The sequence below is a fragment of the Podarcis filfolensis genome (assembly GCF_964270895.1).
Source record: "Podarcis filfolensis genome assembly, chromosome: 10".
Taxonomy (NCBI): Eukaryota; Metazoa; Chordata; class Lepidosauria; order Squamata; family Lacertidae; genus Podarcis; species Podarcis filfolensis.
In genome coordinates this window covers 26,813,888-26,840,392 of record NC_139612.1, presented here as the reverse complement: position 1 = coordinate 26,840,392, position 26,505 = coordinate 26,813,888, and the positions used below count along the sequence as shown (strand labels likewise).

The window sequence follows — 26,505 nt, the reverse complement described above, 5'->3', positions numbered from 1 at the left end:
TAATAGCACTACTCTCATATATATAAGCTTCCGAATAACTTTTCGGTGTTTTTTCACTCACCACACCAAAGCTGAAGATATCAGATTTCGGGGTTATCTCCCCACGCAAAGCTTCAGGGGCCATGTAGGCTGCTGTTCCGACAATTCTGTCCGTTAGGATAGTGTGCGTCAACCTTACTGAAGCCCTTGCAAGTCCGAAGTCAGACAGTTTCGCCACAAAGTTCTCAGTAAGTAAGATATTTGCACTGGAAAAAAAACAAAAAAGGGGGACTGAATTCTGTTAGGTTCTTCAACACTCCTTCTCAAGGAGATGGTGCTGCAATAATCAAATGAAAAGTAAGGTGGGAGCTGTTCTTTTAGCTAATACTGCAGGTTTCATTGTTATTCCATGCTTGTAGTTTGTGGGATAAAAGAGAATTATGGCCACATCCAAAACTCTTTTCTCTACTAAACAATCACACACCCAGCAACAATTATCTTTACACTGTTGCCTTCTTCTATTCAGTGTCAAGAAAAACGTAGAAGATAAATATTGCCCTGTCCGCAAATCACCATAAATGTTTTTGTGTGTTTTTTAATTTAAAAAGCATGTTTGAAGAATACTGACAAAACAAAGATGGAACTATCTGTCCTTAGTGCAATAATTAGTTTTTTAGATTTTACCTTTTAACATCCCGGTGAATGTGGTTATTTTCATGTAAAAAACAGATTCCATTGGATGCCCCATAAGCAATCTTACATCTTGTTTCCCAAGGAATTGGTGCCGTGTTATCCTTAAAAACAAGTGGAAGTGAGTCAATATTTCTAGGCAGAGAGGCCTAGAATATCGAAGTGTTGAAGCAATGATTCTTCAACTTCGCTGGACTGGTCATGTTATGTGGATGCCTGATTATCGCCTTCCAAAGCAACTACTCTATTCTGAACTTAAAAATGGCAAGCGTAATGCTGGTGGTTAACAAAAGAGGTTCAAAGACTCTCTCAAGGTAAATCTTAAAAAATGTAGTATAAACACTGACAATTGGGAAACACTGGCCTGCAAGCCATGGTTTAAATTCAAACCATGGTTTGAATTAACCAGAGTTCTCTTTAGTTTGGACACAACCATAAATTCTAGCTTAGTTTAAAACAGGAAGTCAAAGCTTCTGAGCTGCTCACTGTGGCCATCTCGGATGAAAAGGAGGTGCATAAGCCCAAGCAGGCTCATTCACATAACCCTGAACCCAATGCAGTATAAAACTATCCAAACCAGACCAAAACACAGAAGTCTTCCTCTTTAAAGCTAACACCATAGCCTTCTTAAGAAAATGAAGCTGATCGCCCCTCAAAATGGAATAAAATTGTGCCAAAGTAAACAATGAAAAGATGATTGACATCATACCAGTGATATACACAGTGATAAGAGGAAAACCAATCAATGCCACCAAATAATATTTGCCTGATGTTCTTGTTTCAAGTAACCAGCTTTGCAAAATGTGAAATATCATGTGCTCCAGTTTTTATACTGTCTACAAAGCTTCTGTCTACAAAGGCTGCCCTTGCCACTGTATTAAAAGGTAGCTTTGTACACACATATCTTTGCACATTCAGAGCTATCCTTCACCACAATCAATAGGAGAGGCCTGCAAGGGGAAAAGGACCTTGTGATCAGATACTTCACATCTACAATAGATTCCAGATATTTCAGTTTCCCCCCTCTCAGTTTAGCAGTTTCAAAGAGGCATCGACAATAAGCAAGTATTTCACTTACCAGGCAAGCTAGTCTGTCAAGCAATGAGCCATTAGGCATATAATCATAAACAAGGCAAGGCTGATCGGAGTCATTTGAGAATCCAAGCAATTCTACTAGGTTCTCGTGCTGACATCTGTGACAAAAACAAACAAACGGCCTTGTTAGTCTGGGTTTTCGTATTTACTGTTCTGAAAGGTTAGGAATAAGAGGGCTCCAATGAACCTAGACATAATCTTGATCAACGATCTCAGTAACACAAACTACGTGAGTTTATTTGATGCCAATAGTTTGCTTTCATGCACAATTCAGTGGCAGAGAACATGCATGCAAAAGCTTCTGGGTTCGATCCTTGGAATTTCCATGTAGGGATGGGGAAAATTCCCATTGCTTGCAGGAGGGCCACTGCCAAGCAGCGCTCAAAATAGTGAGGATCAAAGTACACGAGGCGCTATGCACATCTTTAACTCCAGCATGCATTATTCTCCCCCCCCCCCGCCGTAAAATAAGCAGTCAGAACTGGGGAATGGTGGGGAGCTGGATCTTGTGCTAAGATTTTGGTTGTGGTTGTATAGAGGGGGAAAACTGCACATGACTTACTCTGCCATAATGCTGATTTCTTGTTCGAACTGCTTTTTCAGGTCTTCGATACTTACATCGGTCACCTATAATGGCATTTAAAATAAATAAATTAATGGGACACTCAGAAGCTGAAGGGAGGGAGGTTAATGGGAACCAGACCGGTTTTCTGTATCTTCTAGGTATTGCTCAGAGATACTCAATGATGTGCATCAACAGAAACACAGCAGTAAGGAAAGCTAGCTCTGAGCCTTTAAAACCCAACTGCAAGTGAACTCATTAGCATCTTTGTATTTGTTAACAAGCAGCATAGAAGATGACTGGTGGGAGAATTCCACAAGCAAGGAGCCACAATGGGGGGATTTCTATCTCATACCTTCCTCCCAAATGAGTCCAGGGCACTAAGGGACCAAAAAAGAAAAGAAAAATACTCTAGGGTGCAAGGGATAACGACAAGATTACACGAAGGGGCATGTTTAGACTGCATATGAGTAAGCCCCACTGAATTCAAAAGGGCTTGCTTGTGAGTAGGATTTCACAATAAAATATTATTCTTTATCGGATTTATTACAAAAAAATGCATAATATAAAAAGCCCCCAAATTTGCAATACTTCCTCTGCTCTGCTCTTAAATGTTATATGATAGATGTGTGTCCATTCTGCCTGTCACTTGTGGCATACCATTTCCCCAAACTATAGTTTGGTACAACTGGTCATTTTCATGCCTCAACTTCGCTTACACTTTGAGAGAGAGAGAGAGAGAGAGAAGATAATTAACAGTGCAAATGATGATATACATAGTAACAGGAAACCTACAGAAGTAAGTTTTTTCACTGCCACTGTTCTGCCATTAATGCATCCTTTGTACACCACTCCAAAACCTCCTTCGCCAATCTTGTTGCCACCAGCCGACACAGTTCGATCATCAAAGTTATTTGTAAGAATTTTCAGTTTATCAAACGGAAAGCTCTGCAATACTGAAAGAGAAGAAGCGTGAGTGGAGATCTCAAATTCAATTTTTTATGGGGTGGGGAGCCAGCAGGGTTTTTTAAAAATAATAATAAAAAAATTCAAATCCCAGCACCACAAATCTTGCCATGATTTATTTACCTTACAGAGATTTGTCTTTCCTTTTCAGGAGATGCCAGCAAAAGGTGGAGAGAAAGCAAGATGAAGATCAGTTAGCTATTCTTATGCAAGGCTGTATAAGTCAAAGGAGAGGAATCTATGACTCAGGGCTCAGCCTGGTTTCACACAGGTAGGAACAAGGGAGAAATATGGGGCAAAGAAAGTAGCAGAGAGACCACAGTGCCCCACCTGCTATCAGCATGCAGCCCCAAACAGATTAGCCCCAGGGATATCTGCTCCTCGATAGAAAAACAGTTTTCCACCCCTGAAAAAGTTTGCAACTCGCTAGCTACAAGCACTGACCAGAGTTTTCTGGAAGTTTTTTTTTTTTTTTAATAGGAAACTCTTCTGCTAGCACTGGAACAATTTCTGATGCCCCAGAAAGTGATCTAATTTAATGTGTTTGTTTTCCTTGTATTTAGTAAACAAAAGATAAACACATGAAAACTGCCATGCTTGCCAAATACTGAATTTGCAACTCGCTTCTGCTTGCTGCTTCTAATTTGCTTCTGAAACAAAAACTTTTCCATGGGGGGGGGGAGCGATTTGCCACCCAACCTCACTGGCTATGAGTAAAGATATCTTTAAGCAAATAGGTTGGTTAGCAAAGGAAGAAGGGGAAAAAAACATTCCAACATTTTATTTCAGAACGGAAATTTGGCATATTTTGACAGCAGGTTGCTTAAAACAATGCTATAGTAGTTGTTGTAATGTTAAGATCCAGCAGATTAAGAGACCACTTGCCCCTCCTCCCTGGAACTGCCTAGAAGGCAATCATCTTGAGTAAACAACTCTGGATTTATATAACCTGCTAGACTGTTAGGGTTGCCATATTTACTTACTTCACCAAACCTTTATTTGGCCATCACAAAACGTCCATAAATAAAATTTTATATACAAAAACAGCCATGTAAAATATGCAATAACAAGGATTTTCATTGGAGTTTCTTTCTGCTAAATAGTGCCATTCACCACTAAGAGATACTATTGACAAAAACTCAGCCACCCTTGCAGTTACTTCAGGGTTAATGTCAGACAGAATCTGATATTTTCATTGTCCTGTGATATTAAGTCTACCCAAAAAGGGGGATAGCATGTGTTTGCATAGCTGGTTGTACAATAGACAGTAGTAAAGAATGTTCTACAGTTTCTGGCACATTCAAAGAACATCCACAGTGTCTATCGTTTCTGGGGATGTTTAAATATCTATCCTTGACAAAAGGTGAGGAAAAAACATTTAGTCGGGCTAACATAAAGTCCCTGCATGGGACTGGAATTATTAATTATGAAATATAAATGACCCTGTTATCTGTTGTATTTAAACCATAGAACTGGGGGAGCAAATTTTATTTACAGCTAACTTGTTGTTTTATTCTTCAATGTCCCTTAATCTGGTTTAAATATTGGTTGCCATATTTCAAAAAGTGAAAATCTGGACACAAAAGTTGCTGTGTTTTATTTTGAAGGGTTTTTTGGAGCTATTTTTAAGGAAATTCACCAAAATCTACTCTTCCGACATGGGTTGCCATACGTCCAGATTTTCCCAAACATTCCAGTGATTTCTGCCAGGACACTGTTTCCGGCCAAATCCCAGCTATGTCTGGGAAATTCTGGTCATATGGCAACCCTAATCTCCACCTCAGATTTGCATGTGGTTGATATTACGTCCCCTAGTATCATGTTCCACAATACATAATGGACTGGACTAAAAGGCAGGAGGGGAGTGATAGAAGGAATAATTGCCTACCTGAGTCATTAAGAGGCAAGCAACTCTCTTTTGTACTTGGGCTGCAAGAAACTGAAGTTAGGCACCCTTTTTCTGGAACCGAGAGAGGCAATACAGGTGCCACTTGATTTTCTTTTTCATTCAGACACGTAGTTTCTTGTAAAGATAAGGGCACTGTAGTGTCTGTTGTCCTCATGGAATCTGTCATAAAATACAAAACAGTCAAAACAGGTTTTAGGTGGGAAACAGGTTGCCGAAAGCTGTTCTGTACCAACAAACAGAACAGTCATAGCTTAATAGTGCACTGGACTCTATCTTCACAGTGTCTTAAGGTTGCATCTAATCACACTTTGGGGCAAAGAGACATCACCAAAAACCACACAGAATCCAATTTCTGTATCAGTTTTGGACTAGTAAGGAGGGCAATACACAATGTGCCAGCTTCACCTGCAGCAATAATGTTGTGCATCAATATAAAGTGCCTTCCCTTGTGATGGTTGCTTGTATGAAATAATCTAGGGTTATGCTAATATGTAAAAAGTTGGAATATTCTAGAAAAACCTTGCATTTCAGGAGTACAAGGAGACCAGGTTTTGTGGCATGATTCAACATATTTTAGAATGCCTTTCAGGGCCAAGTCATCACAATGTAGCTTGCATGATACAAATACGTGGGATATACGTTTGTCAGATTTTTAACATAGTTTTCTGGTGGTGCTACAAATCCATAGCTCCAACTCTGTTTCTGGTGTGGCTACAGGCCTACTTGGATTTCTACCATAGTTCCTCCTGACCCAAGGTGAAGATCCTTTTCAGAAAAGAGGAGTGCTTTATATGTCTTTCTCAACTATTAACCAAATTAAGGATTTCACAAATGGCTACATGAAAAGATGCTCACCTGAAAGACAATTGCTGTATTAAGAACCACCATCTAAAAGAAATAAGAACACCACCATACCTCCCCTTTGAATACATGCCAGAGACACCGTGAAGACCAAAATTACCTGGAAGCAAAAGTTTGGCTGGTGCGAAGAAGTGATTCCTGATTAACAAGTCTACTAGATCACTAACAGTGCAATTTTGTGTCCCCCAGTCAAAAAGCAATTCACAAGTGGGGCTCTTTCCTACTTGTTTTAATGCTTCAAAACGCCTTTAAAAAAAAAGAAAAAGAAAAATCAAATTAATTTTGAAAAAAAGATACACAGAATATAATTTTTAGCCACAAAGTTCAAAAGCTAATATGCCAACAGCAATGTAGCTTGCATGATATAGTCCACTTCAAATATGGCCTTGGTGCAAGCTTATGATAGATAGCTGGATAGCTCAGTTGATAGAGCATCCAGCTCTTCATGCATTAATGTGTCTAACATCCAAAAGGATGTCTGACAGTATATGGGATGAACAGGGCCACCACATTAAGAACTCAGCTATGACTGCAACGAAAAACTCTAACTACAGTGAGGGTGCTGGCCTTAAAAGATGGTGGCTACATGCTCCATCAAGTAAGCTGTCAAAGTTATTGGGTTCAAGCTATACAAATAACATATACCAAGTATCAGTTTAAGATGTGATGCAATAATGATGCTAAATTGTAGCAAAAGATATATGAAACAAAGAATGCAAAAACTAGATGGGAAATATTCCAACAGCAGCTAGAATTGTTATTCTTCAATGCCAGAAGCATCTATCAATCCTAACTACCAGAGAATGAAAGTATTAGATATTGCATATATGGACAAATTAATATGGTTGTTTTCTGTAGCTATATTCACCTGTCCGTATGTGGAATATCTAATATTTTCTAAGGAGTTGGAACAAGCTACACAAATGGAGCTTTCCCTCCCTAAAATGGCCCTCTTGTAGAAACTTGAACCAATTTCTGGTGGGTTAGAAAATCTAAATATGTAAACAGCAAAGTGTGCAATATCACATATTAAAACTTTCCATGTCAAAAGACAACAGCCATACAATCACAGAACTTGTAGAGTTGGAAGGAACCTCAAGGATCATCTAGTCCAAGCCCCTGCAATGCAGGAATCTCAACACACAGCCCCCCATCCAACCCTACTTAGCTTTGCAAGGTAAGGATAAAAAAGCACACATACACACACACCCTTGGCACCAGTACACTACCTTATGTGCAATTGGCTGTATATGTTTGCACCAGAGGGATCTTTTATATCTGCTGCTAATTTTTTCCATCCATCCTGCGGATCAATAAAATCAGCCAGTTGCCTCATCATGCCGTAGCCAAGGCAACGCACACACATTGAAGGCGTTATAGGGCAGTCGCTCATCTCCGATTCCTAACAAATGTGAAAAGAGATTGCTTTCAAATATGACTTATTTGAAGATGTAAAGCTGGCAGCATGGTAGTCTTCATGGGGGTTTAAAACCCACCTGTCATATTTGTGTCCAACTTCGGTGGGCACCTATGACAATGTAACTGCACTCTTTCCCCTCAACTTTTCAGCTACTTTTTTAAAAAGACTCACAGAACTACCATTTTCAGCACCCTTAAACTACAGTTCCCGGGATTCTTTTGTGGGGAAGTGACATGCTTTCCTTCGGCATTTCCCAAAGTTGGGGTTCTCCAGCTGGTCCCCCCCGGACTGCGATTCCCATCATCCCTGACCACTGGTATTGCTAGCTAGGGATGATGGGAGTTGCAGTCCCAAAACAGCTGGAGACCCAAGTTTGGGAGACACTGCTTTAGATGTGCACACATCCATAAAAAAACTAGCCTGTGGAAGTATGACAGGCAATGGAGGCAGAGATGGTAGAATGACGGCATTACCAAATTGTGGTGCATTATGAGAAAATATTTCCTGTGCGCAAGTTGTGAAGGGAGGACAGAATGAGGAAGGTTCCTATTTTTATTTTTATTTTACGTTTCCGGATCAGTGTTTTTAGGGGGGAGTTCATAGCTGGCAGAGACCCAAACAGTGGCAGTTACCCTGCATTGCACCTGACCCAAATAAGCCCAGCACATAAAGACAAGAGAGACTTTAAAAAAGACTGGGAACCGTGTATGATATATATACAGAAACACTGTAAAGAAGTAGACTCGCTTGCAGGGTTTGACTAAACACTTACGATTAAGAAAACAAGTATAAAGGTTAAGAGGTACCAATTGGGTAAATAAGAAAATGTAAGATGTTATTTGGAAAACAGGGTATAAAAATGATATAAATGCAATAATATTAAGCTAAAAGATTACAAATCAAGGTAGAATAAAATAAGCAGAAGAAACAAATATTTAAAGAACCAGAGGAGGAAGTTGTTTTTCTCTCTCGCTCTTTTTTCTGTGATAAGGATGACTGTATTGAATATAAAAATGTAAAACTCAATAAAAACTATTTTTTTTAAAAAAAAAGCAACACAAATAAGTCCAGCACCGCTTCAGAAGAAAGAAAGAGAAAACAAACTAACTCTCACCCTCCGAGCGCCCCGCCAAAGCCCCTTCCCCGCCGAGCAAGGACTCTGCTTCTGAGCCGGGAGATGCAGACACGCGCCTTCCCTCGCCCCGCCCACAGACGTCACCCGGGAACTTCCACCGCTATCGCTTCCTTTGAAGCAAGCCCCGCCCATCGCGCCTTCGGAGTTGTGCGCATGCGCTTCGTTAAACAAGCTCGGCCCCATCGAGACAGGATCTACAAACCTATGCGGGAGGTACCAAGGAGGCGGTGGGAGGGGGGGCGGCGTTTCGCCACGCTTTATCTCCGACCCAAATGTTTTAATCCGCTACTCTGCGCGGGGTTTTGGTCTATCTTTGGTTAGACAATCCTATCTCCTCCTCCTCCTCTACTCTTTCTCCTTCCTTGCCGCTGGCTCCGCCCCTACTTTGATGAAAGTGGTATGCTCTGACTTCCTTGGCTCCGCCTCTTTATTCCCCCCCTCTACTAGATGGAAGATTCCTTCCAGTCGCTCCAGCGCTATTGCCGCCAGGGGTCCTCCTGCGCCGCGCGGATCGTCCTAAGTGTTCGCAGGGGGATTTCCGTGCAATTGGGAGGTTGCGCCGGCGGTGGGGAGTCGGCGTTGTGCGAGCCCGCAAAAGAGCCTTGACAGCAGGTCAGAGACCGCTGGTGTTGCCTACTCTGACTGGCAGCGGCTCCCCAAGGGGGTCAGAAAGCGGGGGGGGGGCATTCCTACCCCTACCTGGATTGAACCTGGGAGCTTTTGCCTGCAAGGTAGAGAGACCTTAAGATCAAGGAGACACGTGGTCCTCCAGATGTTCTCGTGCTGCAAATCCCAACCAGTGTGGCTAATGCCCAGGGGTGATGCGACTGGCCCTCCAGTAGCATTTGGACGCCCACAACTGAATAGAGCCTGGCTAGCATTAGGAAGCAACAAGCAGCAGCTTCCTGCAACCGTAGGAAATGGGGCGGCTCTTGCAAGGATCGCTGAGCCCCCTTCTCTCTCTCTTTCTCAGAGAAAGAGAAGTAATGTGGGTCTGGCTTGATCACTGTGAGATCATTTGTTGTTGTTTAGTCGAGTCCGACTCTTCGTGACCCCCTGGACCAGAGCACGCCAGGCACTCCTGTCTTCCACTGCCTCCCGCAGTTTGGTCAAACTCATGCGGGTAGCTTTGAGAACACTGTCCAAGCATCTCGTCCTCTGTCGTCCCCTTCTCCTTGTGCCCTCCATCTTTCCCAACATCAGGGTCTTTTCCAGGGAGTCTTCTCTTCTCATGAGGTGGCCAAAGTATTGGAGCCTCAGCTTCACGATCTGTCCTTCCAGTGACCACTCAGGGCTGATTTCCTTAAGAATGGTTTGATCTTCTTGCAGTCCATGGGACTCTCAAGAGTCTCCTCCAGCACCATAATTCAAAAGCATCAATTCGGCGATCAGCCTTCTTTATGGTCCAGCTCTCACTTCCATACATCACTGCTGGGAAAACATAGAATCATAGATTTGGAAGGCACCACAAGGATGTTGTTGTTGTTGTTGTTGTTGTTGTGGATTGAATTTATACACCACCCTATACCCAGAGGTCTCAGGGCAGTTCACAGAACAAAATCAAAATATAAAACCACAATATATATATAATCAAAATAAAAACAACAACCCAATAACACCCCCTTCCCCACGCAGAATAAAGAGCCACATTTTAAAAGGGCATAGGATATGCAATGCAGGAATATTTTGTCCTGGAACCCATGGCCCTGACATTATCACTCTCATGCTCTACCAACTGAGCTGCATGAAAGGTAGCAACCTGGAGTTACGGATGCTGGGGATTTTGGCTTCATGGTGGGTAAGATACAGTTGCCAGGATTCTTTGGGAGAAGCAGTGTGCTTTTAATGTCTAAAGGGAGCAAAGGAGTGGGAAGAGTACAGTGTTACCTCGGGTTACATAAGCTTCAGGTTACAGACTCCCCTAACCCAGAAATATTACCTCGGGTTAAGAACTTTGCTTCAGGATGAGAACAGAAATCGTGCTCTGGTGGCGTGGCAGCAGCAGGAGGCCCCATTAGCTAAAGTGGTGCTTCAGGTTAAGAACAGTTTCAGGTTAAGAACGGACCTCCGGAACGAATTAAGTACTTAACCTGAGGTACCACTGTACTGCTCTCTTTGACCAGTTCTGTGTAGGTCCAGTCCAGCTCTGCTCCCAGCATTTCACCAAAAGAGAGAAGGCAAGTGGAATGGGGAGGCAGAAGCTTCCTTGCCTGTTCACCTCTACTCTCTGGACACAGCGTGATGGACCCAGTCCTTACCACAATAGCAAGTGAGATAGCAAGTGAGCAACTGGAGACAGTGGTAGCTGTTCCATGCAATCGCAACTCATTTATGTCTCCTTTTGCAGGCAAAAGGGGCAGTATCTGCTCTGGGGGAGCTGCCGTCTAAGGAGGAGATGATACTGCTACAGAACTAATGGGTCAGAACTAATGGGGCCTGCTGAGATCCTGGCCCATCAGCAGCTGCCCCAAGCTGTTGACGCTGCTCAAAGCACTTCCTTCTATCTGTTCATTATATACTCACTGAATTATGGGTATGTTGCAGCAGAGGGCAACAGTGAGCACGAATACTAAGTCTTCAGTGCTAAGCAAAAAATCCTGTTTATTCGACCATCCTTTGAAAATGTTACGTGCTTAAGATTTTGGCCTTTGTACAGTATACAGATGTTAAAATTGCGCTGATTTGTGTAAAGAAGCAAAGAAAAGGAATATAAGCTACTTCCTCCAAATTTACCTTAACAGAGAGTGATTGTGTATGATTTTCTAAGACTTGGCTCCAACTTTTCTTCATTTTTCCAGGCTGTATAATATTGGAATGGAAGAAGATTCTGACCGGGCAGTGGCATTCCACTCTTGCACTTATGTGAATGATCACATTGGCTTCTGCGGCAGCTTAAAAACGTTCCCAAAGGACTTTGTAGTAATAGAAATTAATGCATTTGGGCAGTTAGTTAATGAGATCACAGCAGATTCTCCTAATAAATCCTGTGAGAGCCTGTCGGAACAAGCTGGGTTCTGTCAACACGATCCCAAAAGGCTGAGACTGAGTCGTCCAGAACTGTGCACCGATGAGGAATATTGCAACATTCGGGATGATGATGTTCACTGTTCCCCAGAAAGTCTTTCTTTCTCTGTTGGAGAAAGTGAAGAATATAAACCTGATAATGTACCTGAAAACCACCTTCCCAAAGCTGTTACCCTGGACTCCTTATTAGATAAGCCCTTAAGGGAGCAACTCGGTCAGTTTGCTTGCCGTGTGAAAGACATGTGGGAATCTAAATCTGAACTAGGGGTTCCTCCAGATGAATTTTCTCTTGGTCGAGTCCTTGACAAGAAGAATCGAGCCAGCTTGCATGGTGCCATCAGACAGGAATACCCTTTCTTAGCCACAGTGACAAAATGTGGCGAGATTATTGTAAAGGCGAATCAGGACTACCAAGATCTTTGCCAGCTGGTGTCTGAAGAGGAAGCATGTGGCTTTATGAAATTTTTAGATGCCAAACTAGAACAATCAAAGTTTGCTTTCAGACCGGATGGAGATAAGGAACACCGGAAGATGGTTCACCACTTTATCAGTAAAAAATTTGGGAAGCTTGTGGAAACCAAGTCTTTCACCGACGCTCAACAAAAGGTGGTCATTATAGTAAGGTTTCGTGAGAAAAGTGGTTCAAGGAAAAGGACTGCTGTTGACAGTAGGATGAGAAAAGAAATTTACACAGGTCAGTATGCAACAACAATTTTGTCACTTCCTTGGAAGGGTTTATATGTCCTTTGAAAACCCACCAGCCTATAATAGACTAACGTATCACTGTCTTATGGGGCGCAGGTGGCGCTGTGGGTTAAACCACAGACCCTAGGACTTGCCGATCAGAAGGTCGGCAGTTCGAATCCCCGTGACAGGGTGAGCTCCCGTTGCTCGGTCCGGGCTCCTGCCAACCTAGCAGTTCGAAAGCATGTCAAACTGCAAGTAGATAAATAGGAAAAACTCTGGCGGGAAGGTAAACAGCGTTTCCGTGCGCTGCTCTGGTTCGCCAGAAGCGGCTTAGTCATGCTGGCCACATGACCCGGAAGCTGTACGTTGGCTCCCTCGACCTATAAAGCGAGATGAGCACCGCAACCCCAGAGTCGGTCACGACTGGACCTAATAATCGGGGTCCCTTTACCCTTTACCTTTATCACTGTCTTAATGAAATCTACATGAATGAAGTCACACACAGACAACTTTATTGCAGTCCATAGACCCAAAATACACAGTACAACAATAGTAAATGTCAATAGTTATTAAGGTGTAAGATCAGCCTTGCTTGAATGAAGTCAGCACTTGTTAAAAAGAGCCACATCACAATAAGATGGTTCACTCTTAAGGTTAAACCATTGTTTAAAATAAACTATAGTTGAAGAAGTACTTTGCTCCTCCCCTACGCCTGACTGCTGCATCGGGGAGGACACAAGCCAGAGTTTGGTTTGTTGTGATGTGTACAACCAGGAATCGAGTGGGCTCATGCTTGCCTCAAATGTCTCGGCTTCCGCTTGTAGGTTTGTTTGGAGGAAAACAAACGATGAGCCAAGGTTCACATGCCACAAGAAATCAAACCTGCTTGTTCCTGGCTTGCTTCTGCCCCCCTAGTGGCAAAGTCATGAACTGGGAGAGGAGTAAAGTCCTTGTTTTTATTAAACTATGGTTTGTTTTAAATTATGGTTTAATGTTGCATGTGAGCCAGGCTGGAACTGATGAGAGTTGTAGTCTAGCAGCATTGGGAGGGCACTAGGTAGAACCAGTGATGCACAGGCAAGAATATCATTTCTGCAAGTAATTGCTGTGTAGCATAGAGTAAAATGTATTACTAGTTTATATGAGAGCTATGCTTACCTACAGGGTGGATTTGATTTAAATCAAATCGATTTAAATCACTAGTCAGTAAGACTTGATTTAAATCTTTCTCTTTTTTTACAGAAAGACTCATTCTTTCTGGTATAATCTTAATATTTACAACCAGATGAAGGTTTCATTTTAGGAATAATAAATTTTCAGAGTAGTTTTCACAATTATATCAGAAATTACTGATTTGGATATACTATTAGATATACAGGTAATTATGAAATTATTGTGAGGTTTAATAAGTTACCTATTTATATTTGGACAGCATTTCTGCTGTACTTTATTGGAAGGAGAAATATTGTTTCCTTAATAACCATTTAAACAATGTATTTAACTAAAACAATAACACTATGTACCCATGTATCCATATGTATCCATGTTTGTTAACTGAGGTGGTTAAATAATTTTTTTATAAAACAAACAACAGACTGAGTTTTAGCAAACATGAAAAACTTAAAACAAATCCTTATTTCCTGATGAATAGCCTTTGGACTATAATGTAGCTTAAAAAGAAAACTAACTTTAGAAAGAATTTTCCTCCAAAAGCATTTTATTTTCAAAATCCAATTTAAATTTAAAAAGTGATTTAAATTTTAAAAATCATTAAAAAAAAAAGGTAAAAAAATTGATTTTTATCCACCCTGGTTACCTACAGACAGCAGCAATAACTTTGATACTGCATTTGCTAACATTTAGAAACTGCTTAAAACAAGGTATTTCTACTCCAGCTTAGTTTTAGTTTTACTGATTTCCGTAGAACAAGGATTAATCAGTAAAAAACCCCCATTTTTCTCAATTGCTTAGTTGATGCCTATGCTATCCTATCAACAGATCTTCCATTAGCTCAGTCATTTGAGGGGGACACCATTCATGTTTTCTGAGCAAATCCATCCACTTGGGTGCACTGAATCTGCAATAATGTGGTTTCAGCTTTTACTCTCCGGAAAGAGAACCTGGAAACGCTTGAAGCAATTAGCTTCTTGTCTGCTGAACTTGGCGTGCTCCCTTCAGACTTCAGTTACACAGGCATTAAAGACAAGAAGGCCATTACGTACCAAGCTATGGTTGTGAAGAAAGTGACGCCTGAAAGGTAATGAGAGATTTGTGGTCGCACTTTAGCATCATGGTTTGAATTAGACTCTAGCTCTCTTTTAAAATTCAGATCTAGTATTTAATTTTGCTGGTTAGAAAGGAGATCCATTTTGTTTTGAGTTCTTAACACTTGAAGCAATACGGAAAGTTAAAAGTCCTTTGGTATGCTTCGCATCTAGAGCAGGGGTAGGAACCCGGGAGCCAAATGTGATCCTCCCAGCTTTTCTGTCCGGCTCTCTGGACTCTTGATTAATAAGCTGTGTTCTTGAGTACCATTAAGAGAGAAATAATTTCCCTTCTTTTCAAAGCGTTGCTCATTTGGTACATGAGAAACATGTTGATTTGGGTGTTTATTTCTACAGCTGCATATGTAGCAAAATGGTGTAATGTTACTTGTCTTAAAGCAATTTTCACGGTTAATCGACTGAACCTTTCACTTGCGTTCTCATCGTTCTGATACCCAAGAATCTGTTGTTCATCAAAGGGAAACTTTGTCTGCAACGCTCTCTAAAGCATAATGACTCTTTCCTTGTCGGCCTTACAAAAATAAACTCGCAGGACCATTTCTCTCCTTGGGTGTGTAATGTACATGCTTGTAATTGAAAACACAGCTGACAGTTCAAATATCTGACCTTGAAGTGTTCATTTAATCTTTTACTTCTAACACACATGAAATCCCCATTCAAGCCAAGAAATGTTTTTCCAAGTAGAACTGCCACAGAATTGTTTGTGAGATTGGGGCAACACATTGAAAATGCAATGTCGATTAAGTCCCTTTTTTCCTCTCTCTCTCGCAAAAGTATTTTGTAGAGTCTGTTCCTAGTTAGCCCTCCCTTTCTAAGCCATTTCTGCTTATACTTTTTTACTGAATACTACACTGTTCTCACTCCCCAACTTTGCCCTGCCAGTCTTGGTTAAATTCTTATTCCTCGGCGCAAGGATACCTTTCTATGTATCAGTTGCACTACTTTTATTTAGTCATCATGTATATTGCTTATAATGCATGTCCCTATATAGTGAACAAATAAACAAACAGAACTTGAATACAGTGTCTTCTTTAGCTTGTCTTCCACGGCTTGAGAAAGTCTTATTCTCTCATTTCCAATAATCGGCACACCGGTTGTTTTTACTTCTTTGTGGTTGTTAGTTGTCCAGGACATTTTGCAAAAATTAAAAATGGGAAAGTAGGATACGACTGTGCAAATATACAACCACAATTAAAAACACAGTTGGAGCTGAGAGACAAAAATAGGTAGTAGAATCAGCCCAAAGAGCAAAAACAGTAATATTTTCAAGTGGCATAGGAAGAGAAACCAAATGGAGTTCTGTAGTTTCGACCACCGCACACAGCCTGCTCCCTGACTACGCCCATGCTTTGCCTGCTCCTATGCACTTATCTCCTATGAACTATGCTCCTATGCACTTATTGGGACGTGGGTGGCGCTGTGGGTTAAACCACAGAGCCTAGGACTTGCCGATCAGAAGGTCGGCGGTTCGAATCCCCGCGACGGGGTGAGCTCCCGTTGCTCGGTCCCTGCTCCTGCCAACCTAGCAGTTCGAAAGCACGTCAAAGTGCAAGTAGATAAATAGGGACCGCTCCGACGGGAAGGTAAACGGCATTTCCGTGCGCTGCTCTGGTTCGCCAGAAGTGGCTTAGTCATGCTGGCCACATGACCTGGAAGCTGTACACCGGCTCCCTCGGCCAATAAAGCGAGATGAGCGCCGCAACCCCAGAGTCGGTCACGACTGGACCTTTATGCACTTATCATGAGCTGGGTAATACATATACAACATTATCACTCTAAAAATTGATGGTTGGGTGGTCTTCATATGGACACATATGGTATGTGCATTAAAAAGTGGCAAGGTGCTTTTATCAATAAGTACTTTTTGTTTAGCCTCCCTCCTGCAAAAATCAGGCCACAATCTTAGCACATTGTGGGGCCGAGAGCACATTATTGCAGAATTTCTGCTAATGCATATTTTGCAGCAGTGTTAATATCAAAAGTTGAAGGTCCAAGCAAGGGCATGCTTCACCCCGGCCCCAGCAAAACCATTGGCAGTAAAATGCTATAGGAAGCTCATTTTTTGAAAACTGCTTCCTTGTTAAAATATTCAGTGTCTAGGAAATGACACGGCATTTCCAACGTTTCCTTTCTGCAGATTGAAAGAACTTGGAAACACCATTGGGAAAAATGGAATTGGTGTGTCTAATGTACACTCTGCCAGTCAGCCGCTGAGACTTGGTCAATTGCAAGGAAACCATTTTGATATAATTGTAAGAGATTTAAAACTTAAAAGCAATGACTGTTCTGCGAGCCTAAAGGAGAGAGTATATGAAGCAACTGAGAACGTCAAGGTAAAGCATAGAACATTTCAAAAGATGCTGCCTCTAGCTTTCCATGCCTCTATGATTTTAAAATACTACATTGTGTCCAGATCAGCATTGCAATCTAAAGATGCACCTCTTTGTCTTAGCTTTGGGCACCTGAGGTGTGTATTTTTGGATCCACTTTATTTTTGTAAGTCTAAACTGTGTTTAATACTGTGTAATATTGGACGCAGGTGGCACTGTGGGTTAAACCACAGAGCCTAGGACTTGCCGATCAGAAAGTCGGCGGTTTGAATCCCCACCACGGGGTGAGCTCCTGTTTCTCAGTCCCTGCTCCTGCCAACCTAGCAGTTCAAAAGCATGTCAAAGTGCAAGTAGATAAATAGGTACCTCTCCAGCGGGAAGGTAAACGGCGTTTCTGTGTGCTACTCTGGTTCACCAGAAGTGGCATAGTCATGCTAGCCACATGACCTGGAAGCTGTATGCTGGCTCCCTCGGCCAATAAAGCGATATGAGCGCCGCAACCCCAGAGTTGGTCACGACTGGACCTAATGGTCAGGGGTCCCTTTACCTTTACCTTTAACATTGTATATTAATATTAATGTTGTGTTTTGATAGTCGTAATCTGCCCTAGAACCTTAGGATGAAGGGTGGGAAATAAACTACTGTAGTAGTAGTAGTAGTAATAGTAGTATTAGTAGTAATAGTAACAACAACAACACAAGAAGTAATAGCTCCATGCTATTCTGCATCTGGGGAACACTGTAGAGTTCTGGGTGCTACATTTGAAGAAGGATATTGATAAATTGGAGTATATCCAGAGAGGGGTAGGCAAGTGGTCTAGAGAACAAGCCCTATGAGGAATGGTTGAAGGCTGGAGAAGGTTAAAGGGAGCCATGATTTGTTTTCTTCAGATATCTGAAGGGCTGTCTCAGGTTATGGCCAGAAGGCACATGTGGCCACCATCTTTCTGAAGCTAAGCAGCAATGGGTCTGGTCAGTGTTTGGATGGGAAACCACCTGGGAACTGTATATATGGAAGGAAGAGGTGATATATAAATGTAAGAAAACGAATAGGAATAAATAGGATGGAGCAGACTTCTTCTCTGTTGCTCCAGATGGCAGGACCTAGAGCCCAGGGAAAGAACTTGCAGGGAAGCAGATTCCAGCGAAACCTTAGCAGAAACTTCCTAACAGTAAGAGCCGATGGGTCTCCTTCACTGGAGGTATTCAAGCTGATGCAAAATGATCAGGTGTAGTTGCAAGCTTCTTGTATTGAACATGGGGGTGGGCTACACAGCCACCTAGGTCCCTTCTAATGCTAAAACGCTACGATTCTTTGTATGTTTAACTTTTCCTCTTCTGCTTTGCAGAAAAATGGTTTTATAAATTTCTATGGACCTCAGCGATTTGGACAAAGGCAGACTATACAGACAGATCAAATCGGATTGGCTTTGCTGAATGAAGAACTGGTACACACACAGAGATATAATTTTATACTTCCCTTCCTCCTAAGAGCTATTGGGGTGGGGTGGGGTTACACTAAGTTCTCCTTCCCTATTCTAACATTGCAACAGTTTTGTGAGCTAGGTTAGTCTGAAAGAGATGCACTGGCCCACGATCACTCAGTGAGCTTTATGGCGATGTCTGTGAGAACAGGGTCTTTTTTAAAAATCGGATTATCATTCCCTCAATTTCCATTGTTTACACTGTGAGTGTTGCTCCTTATGTAGCCAAAACAGCACCCACTGTGCAGACTTAGGGGGACTCCCAAGGTTTGCAGAAGTACATAAAAATCTTTAGAAAATGTAAAGTGGGAGGGGAAGAAACCCCAAACAGTCCATGAGGACTAAGTGTGTGCCACATTTGGACATAGGTCGCCCTTGTGAGCCGCCCAGAGTGGCTGGGAAGGCCCAGCCAGATGGGCGGGGTATAAATAATAAATTATTATTGTTGTTGTTGTTGTTGTTGTTGTAAAAGTCCAATCATTCAGAATCAAAGCTGGTGCTAACTTAAGAAACTTTTAAGAACACGTAAAGCAACATGGCATTTGTGTTTACTTGCCTTAAAGGTCAAAGCGGTGAAATTGTTTTTCACGCCAGAAGATTCAGATGATCCTGTAAATAAAGCGAAGAAATACTTCCTTCAGACCGGTAAATATGCCATCTCCTATGAAACATATCGCAGGAAGAAAACCTTGCTGCATAGTGAGGAAAAATAGTTTGGGTTTATTAACAGAAGCAATATTAAAATCAGCGGAAGTGGGTAAATAGTTATGCGCTCGCGTGTGTATGTGTATCTTAAAAGGTTCTCAGTATTTGCTTTTTTAAAGATATTGATATACTGTTTAATGTTCAGAATTTCATAATGTATATATAAAAATAAATAAAATATATACAGTCGTACCTTGGAAGTCGAACGGAATCTGTTCCAGAAGTCTGTTCGACTTCCAAAACGTTTGAAAACCAAATCGCGGCTTGTGATTCGCTGCAGGAAACTCCTGTAGCCAATCAGAAGCCGCAGAAGCCCCATTGGACATTCAGGTTCCTAAAGAACGTTTGCAGACCGGAACAGTCACTTCCGGGTTTGCGATGTTCAGGAGCCAAAATGTATGAGTTCCAGGGCATTCGACAAGCAAGGTACGACTGTATTTAAAGCGTACAAGGAATAAGAACAATTCAATTCATTTATTTAAAGGCTGAAAATTCCCTCAGAATGCCTGTTGAAATAGGAAAGTCTTTGTTTGATGCTTGAAATTCCTTGGAGGGCAGTGTGTGTGCCTTTTTCTGCTCTGCATTGAGAACAATGGGTTAAATTACACAGTACTTGGCCCATGTCTTGAGTTAGCACATCTTCCACGTCTGTCTCCACCAGACCTTATTTATTTATTTAAAAATACAAGTGCAAGTAGTAGAACTACAATGACAAGATATGACTTAGTTGTTTTGACAAGCTATTATATGGGCATTTTACGTGACTGCGGCAATTACTGTCACCCTTCAGTGACCCACCTTAGGTCTTTGCCCACGAAAATCTCTCCTCTAATTTTAAACACTTGCTTTCATTTCTGAACGTTCACAGCAAAGTTTCCTTTCCATATTGCCCTTTCCTCCACGGGGCTTTTCTTTGTCGCTCTCAGTGTAACTGGAGCTCCCTAGAGAGTTGGCTGCTTCAGTGATGTAACTAACCTTTTCTTCAGACAGCCAGGAATTAATTGCTTTCCCATGCCCTGAAGAGCTGCATAGAAAAAGGGAAGTAATCATCACCTAATTGAGCAGTGAGCTGCAGAATATATACCACAGCATTACATCATTTTCAGCACCTTTTTAATGGGGGGGCACTATTTGCAGAAAGAATCCCCCTCTCCTCACAAGATTATACATTTGCCCATGTTAGGAGGTTAGCAGAAAGGAAGTGAGTAACTGAGGGGAATGGCCGTGTCTGATAGGATCTGCAGCTGCGAGTGTTGCTGTTTTTTTTCTGGGAAAGGGGTTTTCTGAAAATGTTGTTTCAGATTCTGCTGTAATGATGCTGTTCTTCAGTGATGAAAATCAAGCAAAATAAGGAAAAACTTTTTTTATTTTTTGATACATCATTTTCCCCTTTGAGCTGAGTTGATGGACACATTTAGTATTCCCCTTGCCTCTAACACATTCAGAAGAGTGGACTCTCTCAGCATTACTTACTTGAAGCAAAAGCACATTTACCTAACATTCCTTGGTTAGAGGAATTAAGGGGTGTGTATGGGTGACGAATTGGAAACAGAAATATTAGTTTTCTCTAAGTTTGAAATCTGAAGTACTCCCTCTTTTCCCACAAATGTTACCACCCATGCCAAAAAGAGCACTTCTTTTTCTTAATGATTTTCCTGCTTTCCTTATGGAAATGCAACTCTTTTCATTCTCATTGCCTTCTCTGGCTCTCAGTTTCCATTGACTTTGCATGTCCTTAACGATGCCGTGATGTAGTCAAATCACATGGGCTGCATAGTGCCAGGATGATACCCTATTCCCTTGTGATCCCAGATCACCTGAAATTGCCAAGGTGGGGATAAGAAGATAAGAAGTAGCAGGAAGAAATGGTGCAGAAAGTGGAAAGGAAACAGTGAGCCAGTTTGTACGTGACACTAAGCCAAACCATGGATAAGCTAATGCATCTGCATGCAGGTAGCTGCAGCAGAAATCATGGCCGCTTTGCTTCTCACCTTGGTCTCCTGAAGCTAAGCCATGGCTTGTTTTAGTATTGTGTCCAAACCCAGGCTCATTGTTTGTCTTCCCCAGACAACCATGAACAGCAAACCAGGAATAAACCTTGGCTACAACTTATGGTTTGTCTAGAGCAAGGCAGGTAGACTGGTGACTGGGAGTGGCTGCCGAGACCACATAACACCGGTCCTGAAAGACCTACGTTTCCAAGCACAATTCAAAGTGTTGGTGCTGACCTTTAAAGCCAGGCATAGGCAAACTCGGTCCTCCAGATGTTTTGGGACTACAACTCTCATCATCCCTGACCACCGGTCCTGTTAGCTAGGGATAATGAGAGTTGTACTCCCAAAACATCTGGAGGGCTAAGTTTGCCTATGCCTGTTTAATGCCCTAAACAGTCTCAGCCCAGTATACCTGAAGAAGTGTCTCCACCCCTACTGCTCAGCCCGGACACTGAGGTCCAGCTCCAAGGGTCTTCTGGCAGTTTCCTCACTGTGAGAAGTGAGGTTACAGTGAACCAGGCAGAGGGCCTTCTCGGTGGCGGCGCCCGCCCTGTGGAACACCCTCCCATCAAATGTCAAGGAAATAAACAACTATCTGCGTTTTAGAAAACATTTGAAGGCAGCCCTGTTTAGGGATGTTTTTAATGTTTGATGTATTTATCGTGTTTTTAATATTCTGTTGGGAGCCTGCCAGAGTGGCTGGGGAAACCCAGCCAGATGGGTGGGGTAGAAATAATAAGTTGTTGTTGTTGTTAAGTAAACTGGGCTGGGGGGGGGGAGGAGGAAATGAAACAAGTAAAAGATCATCATCATCATCATAGTAGTTGAGATAAATATTTATCCACCCTGAAAGTGCTATTTTTGACATGGAAAAATGGAGAGCAAATCTGCACATTAGCCTCCTTTGCTTTTAAAAGGGATCCTTTCAGTTTTTTTCAAACCAATGAATGAATACAGTGGTACCTCAGGTTAAGAACTTAATTCGTTCCGGAGGTCTGTTCTTAACCTGAAACTGTTCTTAACCTGAAGCACCACTTCAGCTAATGGGGCCTCCTGCTGCCCCTGCGCCACCGCTGCATGATTTTTGTTCTCATCCTGAAGCAAAGTTCTTAACGCGAGGTAATATTTCTGGGTTAGCGGAGTCTGTAACCTGAAGCATGTTTAACCTGAAGCGTATGTAACCTGAGGTACCACTGTAAATCCAACAGCTTAGATTTGGGGCTGCTTGAGTCTTGAAAGTCTAAGCATCTTTGCGAAGCCAAGAGGGCACAATCTCAACCGGGAACAAACACAGAGCATAATGGACGTGGTGGAGAGGACTCAAAAGGGGGGGAAATCAGTGGGCAAAAGAAGCAACCAGCACCTTTCAACCACCCACTGCTTCTCATATGATATGTGGAGGAGAAACAGAAGTTGTGCTACGAAGGTGCACCTTAGAAGCAGAATGTGTAGAAGCTCATGATCAGTTTTCTTTGTTTTTCAGAGGACGCCAAAGGTACCCTCGCAATGCTGCCTGACTTCAAAGTCAGAGAGACGATGCTACTGCGTGCCTTGAATCGCTACGGTATAAATCACGAGGGATGTGCACGAGGGTGGCTCAGTATTCCTCACTCCATGCGTATTTTCTACGTCCATGCATATTGCAGTAAGATTTGGAACGAAGCCGCTTCCTATCGGATTAAGATCTACGGTACAAGAGTTGTGACTGGCGACCTCATCTTTTCGGGAACACGTTCTGAAAGCTGTTCGCTGAATGACAAGGTAAACAGGAGCTTGAAAGGCACGGATAGCAAATCTGATCCTCTCTGGGTCTGTTAAATTTCATTAAAATTCGAACGAGGCCTTTCATCTTCCCGGTACTCCATAAATAAACATGCTGTGTTTACAAAAGGTGCAGTCTGGTTTGGCAGAACCAGTCAGATATAGATTATTTTGCTATGCATGTTTATGAGAACCAAGCCTTTTTTTGTGTGAACTATAATGTGGTCCAGGATGTCGCATGTGTGAAATGGGATAGATCTCTTTTTGGAATAAGATGAATGGATGTCAATTCATGTTGTCAATGTGTTCAAGGAAATTAATTGGTGCAAGTTCAGGTAACATACCCCCTTATAAATCAGAACATCCTATAATTATATATATTGTTTTGAATAATAAACCAATAAAAACCTTTACCCATGTGTTTTTGTAGATACTACCAGCTTGCTTTCAAACTCATCACTATCATGAGGACTAGAACTGTGTATTTGGTTTGGTTTTGTTGTTGTTGTTTTTGCTTAGTTTAATTGGATCTTCTGAAAAATAATGGCTAGGGAGCCAATGAAATTGTATGTGGATGGCATCTCAGAAGAATCAGCACTGCCCAGTTAACACAGCTATATTTCACCTGGGCTGAAAGGCAGGGCAGAGATATTTAGATAGGTTAAAAACATAAAATAAACTCTGGATTATTCAAAATGCTATTTCAGAAAAATAAAAATCAGAAGACGTCATCCAGTTGGAAGCCATGTACTCTTTAATCATGAAGTTATTTCAGCATGGCTAACATTAATTTCACATTCTTTACCATTTAAAGTGGTGTGTTCTGTGATTACGAATGGGATAAGTACACAGCCAAGTCAAACAGTTGTTTCTAATTTTGTGTTGGTCGAAGCCAACCACTTGCCTTTGCAATAAATAACTTGGAAATTTTTTCTCTTAAAGGATGGTGAGGGTTGCAATCTTATACCAATTCACCTGAAAGTAAGCTCCATTGAATCAATGGAATTGAATTCTGAGTAAGCGTGCATAGAACTGCATTGTAGGCGTACAGTAGGTATATGATTGGTTCACATTCTACAGAAATTCCACTGCCTCTCACTAGTGGCAATGTCCAAGTAGTGAAATTCCACTCAAGAGAAGCTCCCATGGGTTAAACCACTGAGCCTAGGACTTGCCGATCAGAAGGTCGGCGGTTCGAATCCCTGCGACGGGGTGAGCTCCCGTTGCTCGGTCCCTGCTTCTGCCAACCTAGCAGTTTGAAAGCACACAGTGCAGGTAGCTAAATAGGTACCTCTCCGACCGGAAGGTAAATGGTGTTTCTGTGCGCTGCTCTGGTTTCACCAGAAGTGGCTTAGTCATGCTGGCCACACGACCCGGAAAAACTGTCTGCGGAAGTGGACAAACACCGGCTCCCTCGGCCTGTAAAGCGAGATGAGCGCCCCAACCCCAGAGTCATTCATGACTGGACTTAATTGTCATGGGTCCCTTTACCTTTACAGTGGTACCTCGGGTTACATACGCTTCAGGTTACATACGCTTTGGGTTACAGACTCCGCTAACCTAGAAAGATTACCTCGGGTTAAGAACTTTGCTTCAGGATGAGAACAGAAATCGTGCTCCGGCAGCGCGGCAGCAGCGGGAAGCCCCATTAGCTACAGTGGGGCTTCAGGTTAAGAACAGTTTCAGGTTAAGTACAGAACTCCGGAACGAATTAAGTAATTAACCCGAGGTACCACTGTAATCAAAATTGCCATCAAAATGATAGAGCATCGCTGCAGTACTAACAGTTCAACAATTCATTTTTCTTTAGAAATATATCACAAAAAATGAAGCGAGCATGCCAGTTAATATCCCAAAATAGCCCTAAAACTAATATAAGATCTAAAGACCAGACACAGTTTTTTGGGCAGCTGTTCCCTCTTGGGGAACAGGTAGGTAGAAGCCGCTATACCTTGATGGCTAACACAGTCTCTTCCCTCCCTTTACTAGCAGAGTTCTAACAGTACAAGCCTAGCCTAGCCATGTCTACTCTGAGCAAGACCCGCGGGGGCTTACTGCCTGGTAGCTGGGGTTATGATTGCAGCCTGAATCCTTGCATTTACGTTTTTAACCTTCAATACTGCATTGCAAACTGGCTTGGGAATTATTTCAAGGATGGTAATAGAAATCTCTAGAATAACTCAATAAAAACGTGTTACATACTTTCCCCTATTTTTTATACTAGGTCCACGTAGTAACAGCTGCAGAAGAAGAGGCCAATGAATATGCAATAAATCAGGTATGTTTCGGGAAAATGCATTTCTTTAAAGTATTAAAGGAGCACTAGGCTTATGACATACACTTGTAAGTTACAGGCATAGCTTGATCACTGGAAAATATAAATACAGTCGTACCTTGGAAGTCGAATGGAATCCGTTCCAGAAGTCCATTCAACTTCCAAAACGTTCAGAAACCAAAGCGCAGCTTCTGATTGGCTGCAGGAAGCTCCTGCAGCCAATCGGAAGCCGCGCCGGACGTTGGGCTTCTGAAAATTGTTTGAAAACCGGAACACTCACTTCTGGGTTTCAATCGTTCTGGAGCTGATTTGTTTGGAAGGCAAGGCGTTGGAGATGCAAGGTATGACTGTAGAAGGAAATGCCGACCCAAACCAAAAATCTGGATCTGTGTGCATTTTGCAGGGTTCTCTCGCTACCACCCTTCCTCCATCCTCCCCCCCCCCCCGAACCAGCAATTCCTCTGTGTTCCTTTGTTATGACATCTCCTGGGCATGCATAAAGGTAAAGGGACCCCTGACCATTAGGTCCAGTCATGACCGACTCTGGGGTTGCGCGCTCATCTCGCTCTATAGGCCGAGGGAGCCGGCGTTTGTCCGCAGACAGCTTCTGGGTCATGTGGCCAGCATGACTAAGCCGCTTCTGGTGAACCAGAGCAGCGCATGGAAACGCCGTTTACCTTCCCGCCAGAGCGGTACCTATTTATCTACTTGCACTTTGAGGTGCTTTCGAACTGGTAGGTTGGCAGAAGCTGGGACCGAGCAACGGGAGCTCACCCTGTTGCGGGGATTCGAACTGCCGACCTTCTGATCGGCAAGTCCTAGGCTCTGTGGTTTAACCCACAGCGCCACCCGCATCCCTGGGCATGCATACATGTACTTTTATGCAAACCCGCTCCCCTTCCACAGATACGCTCACCTTGCTTTTTTCTTCCCAAAGGTGGTTATCCCAATGGCTGGCTACAACGTCCGCTATCCCACTAACAAAGTCGGGGAGTGGTATCGCAAAAGACTTGCTCGTGATGGGCTGCAGATGCACCAGTTTAGGCTTCCTTCGTTACAGCTGAACGTGCCTGGATGCTACCGACATCTCCTGAAGTATCCGCGCGATCTGTCGTACAGTTTTTTAAAAAGCGGCGAAGAACCGGTGGGAACTGGGGGCAATTCCCCCAAAGATCCCGAAACTTCTCTTTCGGTGTCGTTTTGGCTCGATCCTTCGTGTTACGCAACTGTTTGTTTGGGGGAAATAATGAAGTGCAATCTTTAAAAGAAAAGAATGGCAGAGCTTTGCTGTGTAGAAATACGGCATGCTCAATAAAAATGGCATGGGGCTGCGTAGAAAAGAAA

The 26,505-nt window shown here is 42.5% G+C and overlaps 2 protein-coding genes across 5 annotated transcripts in view; one reads left to right on the top strand and one right to left on the bottom strand.

Annotated features, from left to right (window-relative positions):
- IRAK4 (interleukin 1 receptor associated kinase 4) overlaps positions 1-9,044 on the bottom strand; it is a 14,694-nt gene extending 5,650 nt beyond the window's left edge. For 2 of the 3 annotated variants that reach the window (XM_083574576.1, XM_083574577.1), the window contains exons 1-9: positions 8,597-8,618; positions 7,292-7,464; positions 6,163-6,308; positions 5,181-5,360; positions 3,122-3,282; positions 2,327-2,391; positions 1,748-1,862; positions 664-773; positions 62-245 (exon numbers count right to left, since the gene is read on the bottom strand). In XM_083574576.1, the coding sequence (XP_083430702.1) occupies positions 62-245; positions 664-773; positions 1,748-1,862; positions 2,327-2,391; positions 3,122-3,282; positions 5,181-5,360; positions 6,163-6,308; positions 7,292-7,455 (1,125 nt within the window). In that variant the 5' untranslated portion in view covers positions 7,456-7,464; positions 8,597-8,618. Of the gene's footprint in view, positions 1-61; positions 246-663; positions 774-1,747; positions 1,863-2,326; positions 2,392-3,121; positions 3,283-5,180; positions 5,361-6,162; positions 6,309-7,291; positions 7,465-8,596; positions 8,619-8,819 lie in introns of those variants that run through there. The other variant, XR_014539286.1, reaches the window with a different exon arrangement.
- Positions 8,734-26,505, top strand: PUS7L (pseudouridine synthase 7 like). 2 transcript variants are annotated; one of them, XM_083574503.1, is made up of 10 exons: positions 8,788-8,830; positions 9,065-9,229; positions 11,416-12,335; positions 14,426-14,585; positions 16,751-16,946; positions 18,292-18,390; positions 18,990-19,071; positions 22,609-22,886; positions 25,111-25,164; positions 26,099-26,505. In XM_083574503.1, the coding sequence occupies exons 3-10, from the start codon at positions 11,432-11,434 to the stop codon at positions 26,423-26,425; spliced, it is 2,100 nt and encodes a 699-aa protein (XP_083430629.1). In that variant the 5' UTR covers positions 8,788-8,830; positions 9,065-9,229; positions 11,416-11,431; the 3' UTR covers positions 26,426-26,505. The 2 variants fall into 2 exon arrangements, with proteins under 2 accessions (XP_083430630.1, XP_083430629.1); XM_083574504.1 differs by lacking the exon at positions 9,065-9,229 and having other exon boundaries at positions 8,734-8,830.

Bases quoted from the DNA above. Each gene is read 5' to 3' on its own strand.
- PUS7L (XM_083574504.1), top strand. From the start codon at position 11,432: ATGGAAGAAGATTCTGACCGGGCAGTGGCATTCCACTCTTGCACTTAT. The intron at 12,336-14,425 runs GTCAGTATGCAA...ATGTGGTTTCAG, and splicing joins GAGAAAAGAAATTTACACAG to CTTTTACTCTCCGGAAAGAG. The intron at 14,586-16,750 runs GTAATGAGAGAT...TCCTTTCTGCAG, and splicing joins AAGAAAGTGACGCCTGAAAG to ATTGAAAGAACTTGGAAACA.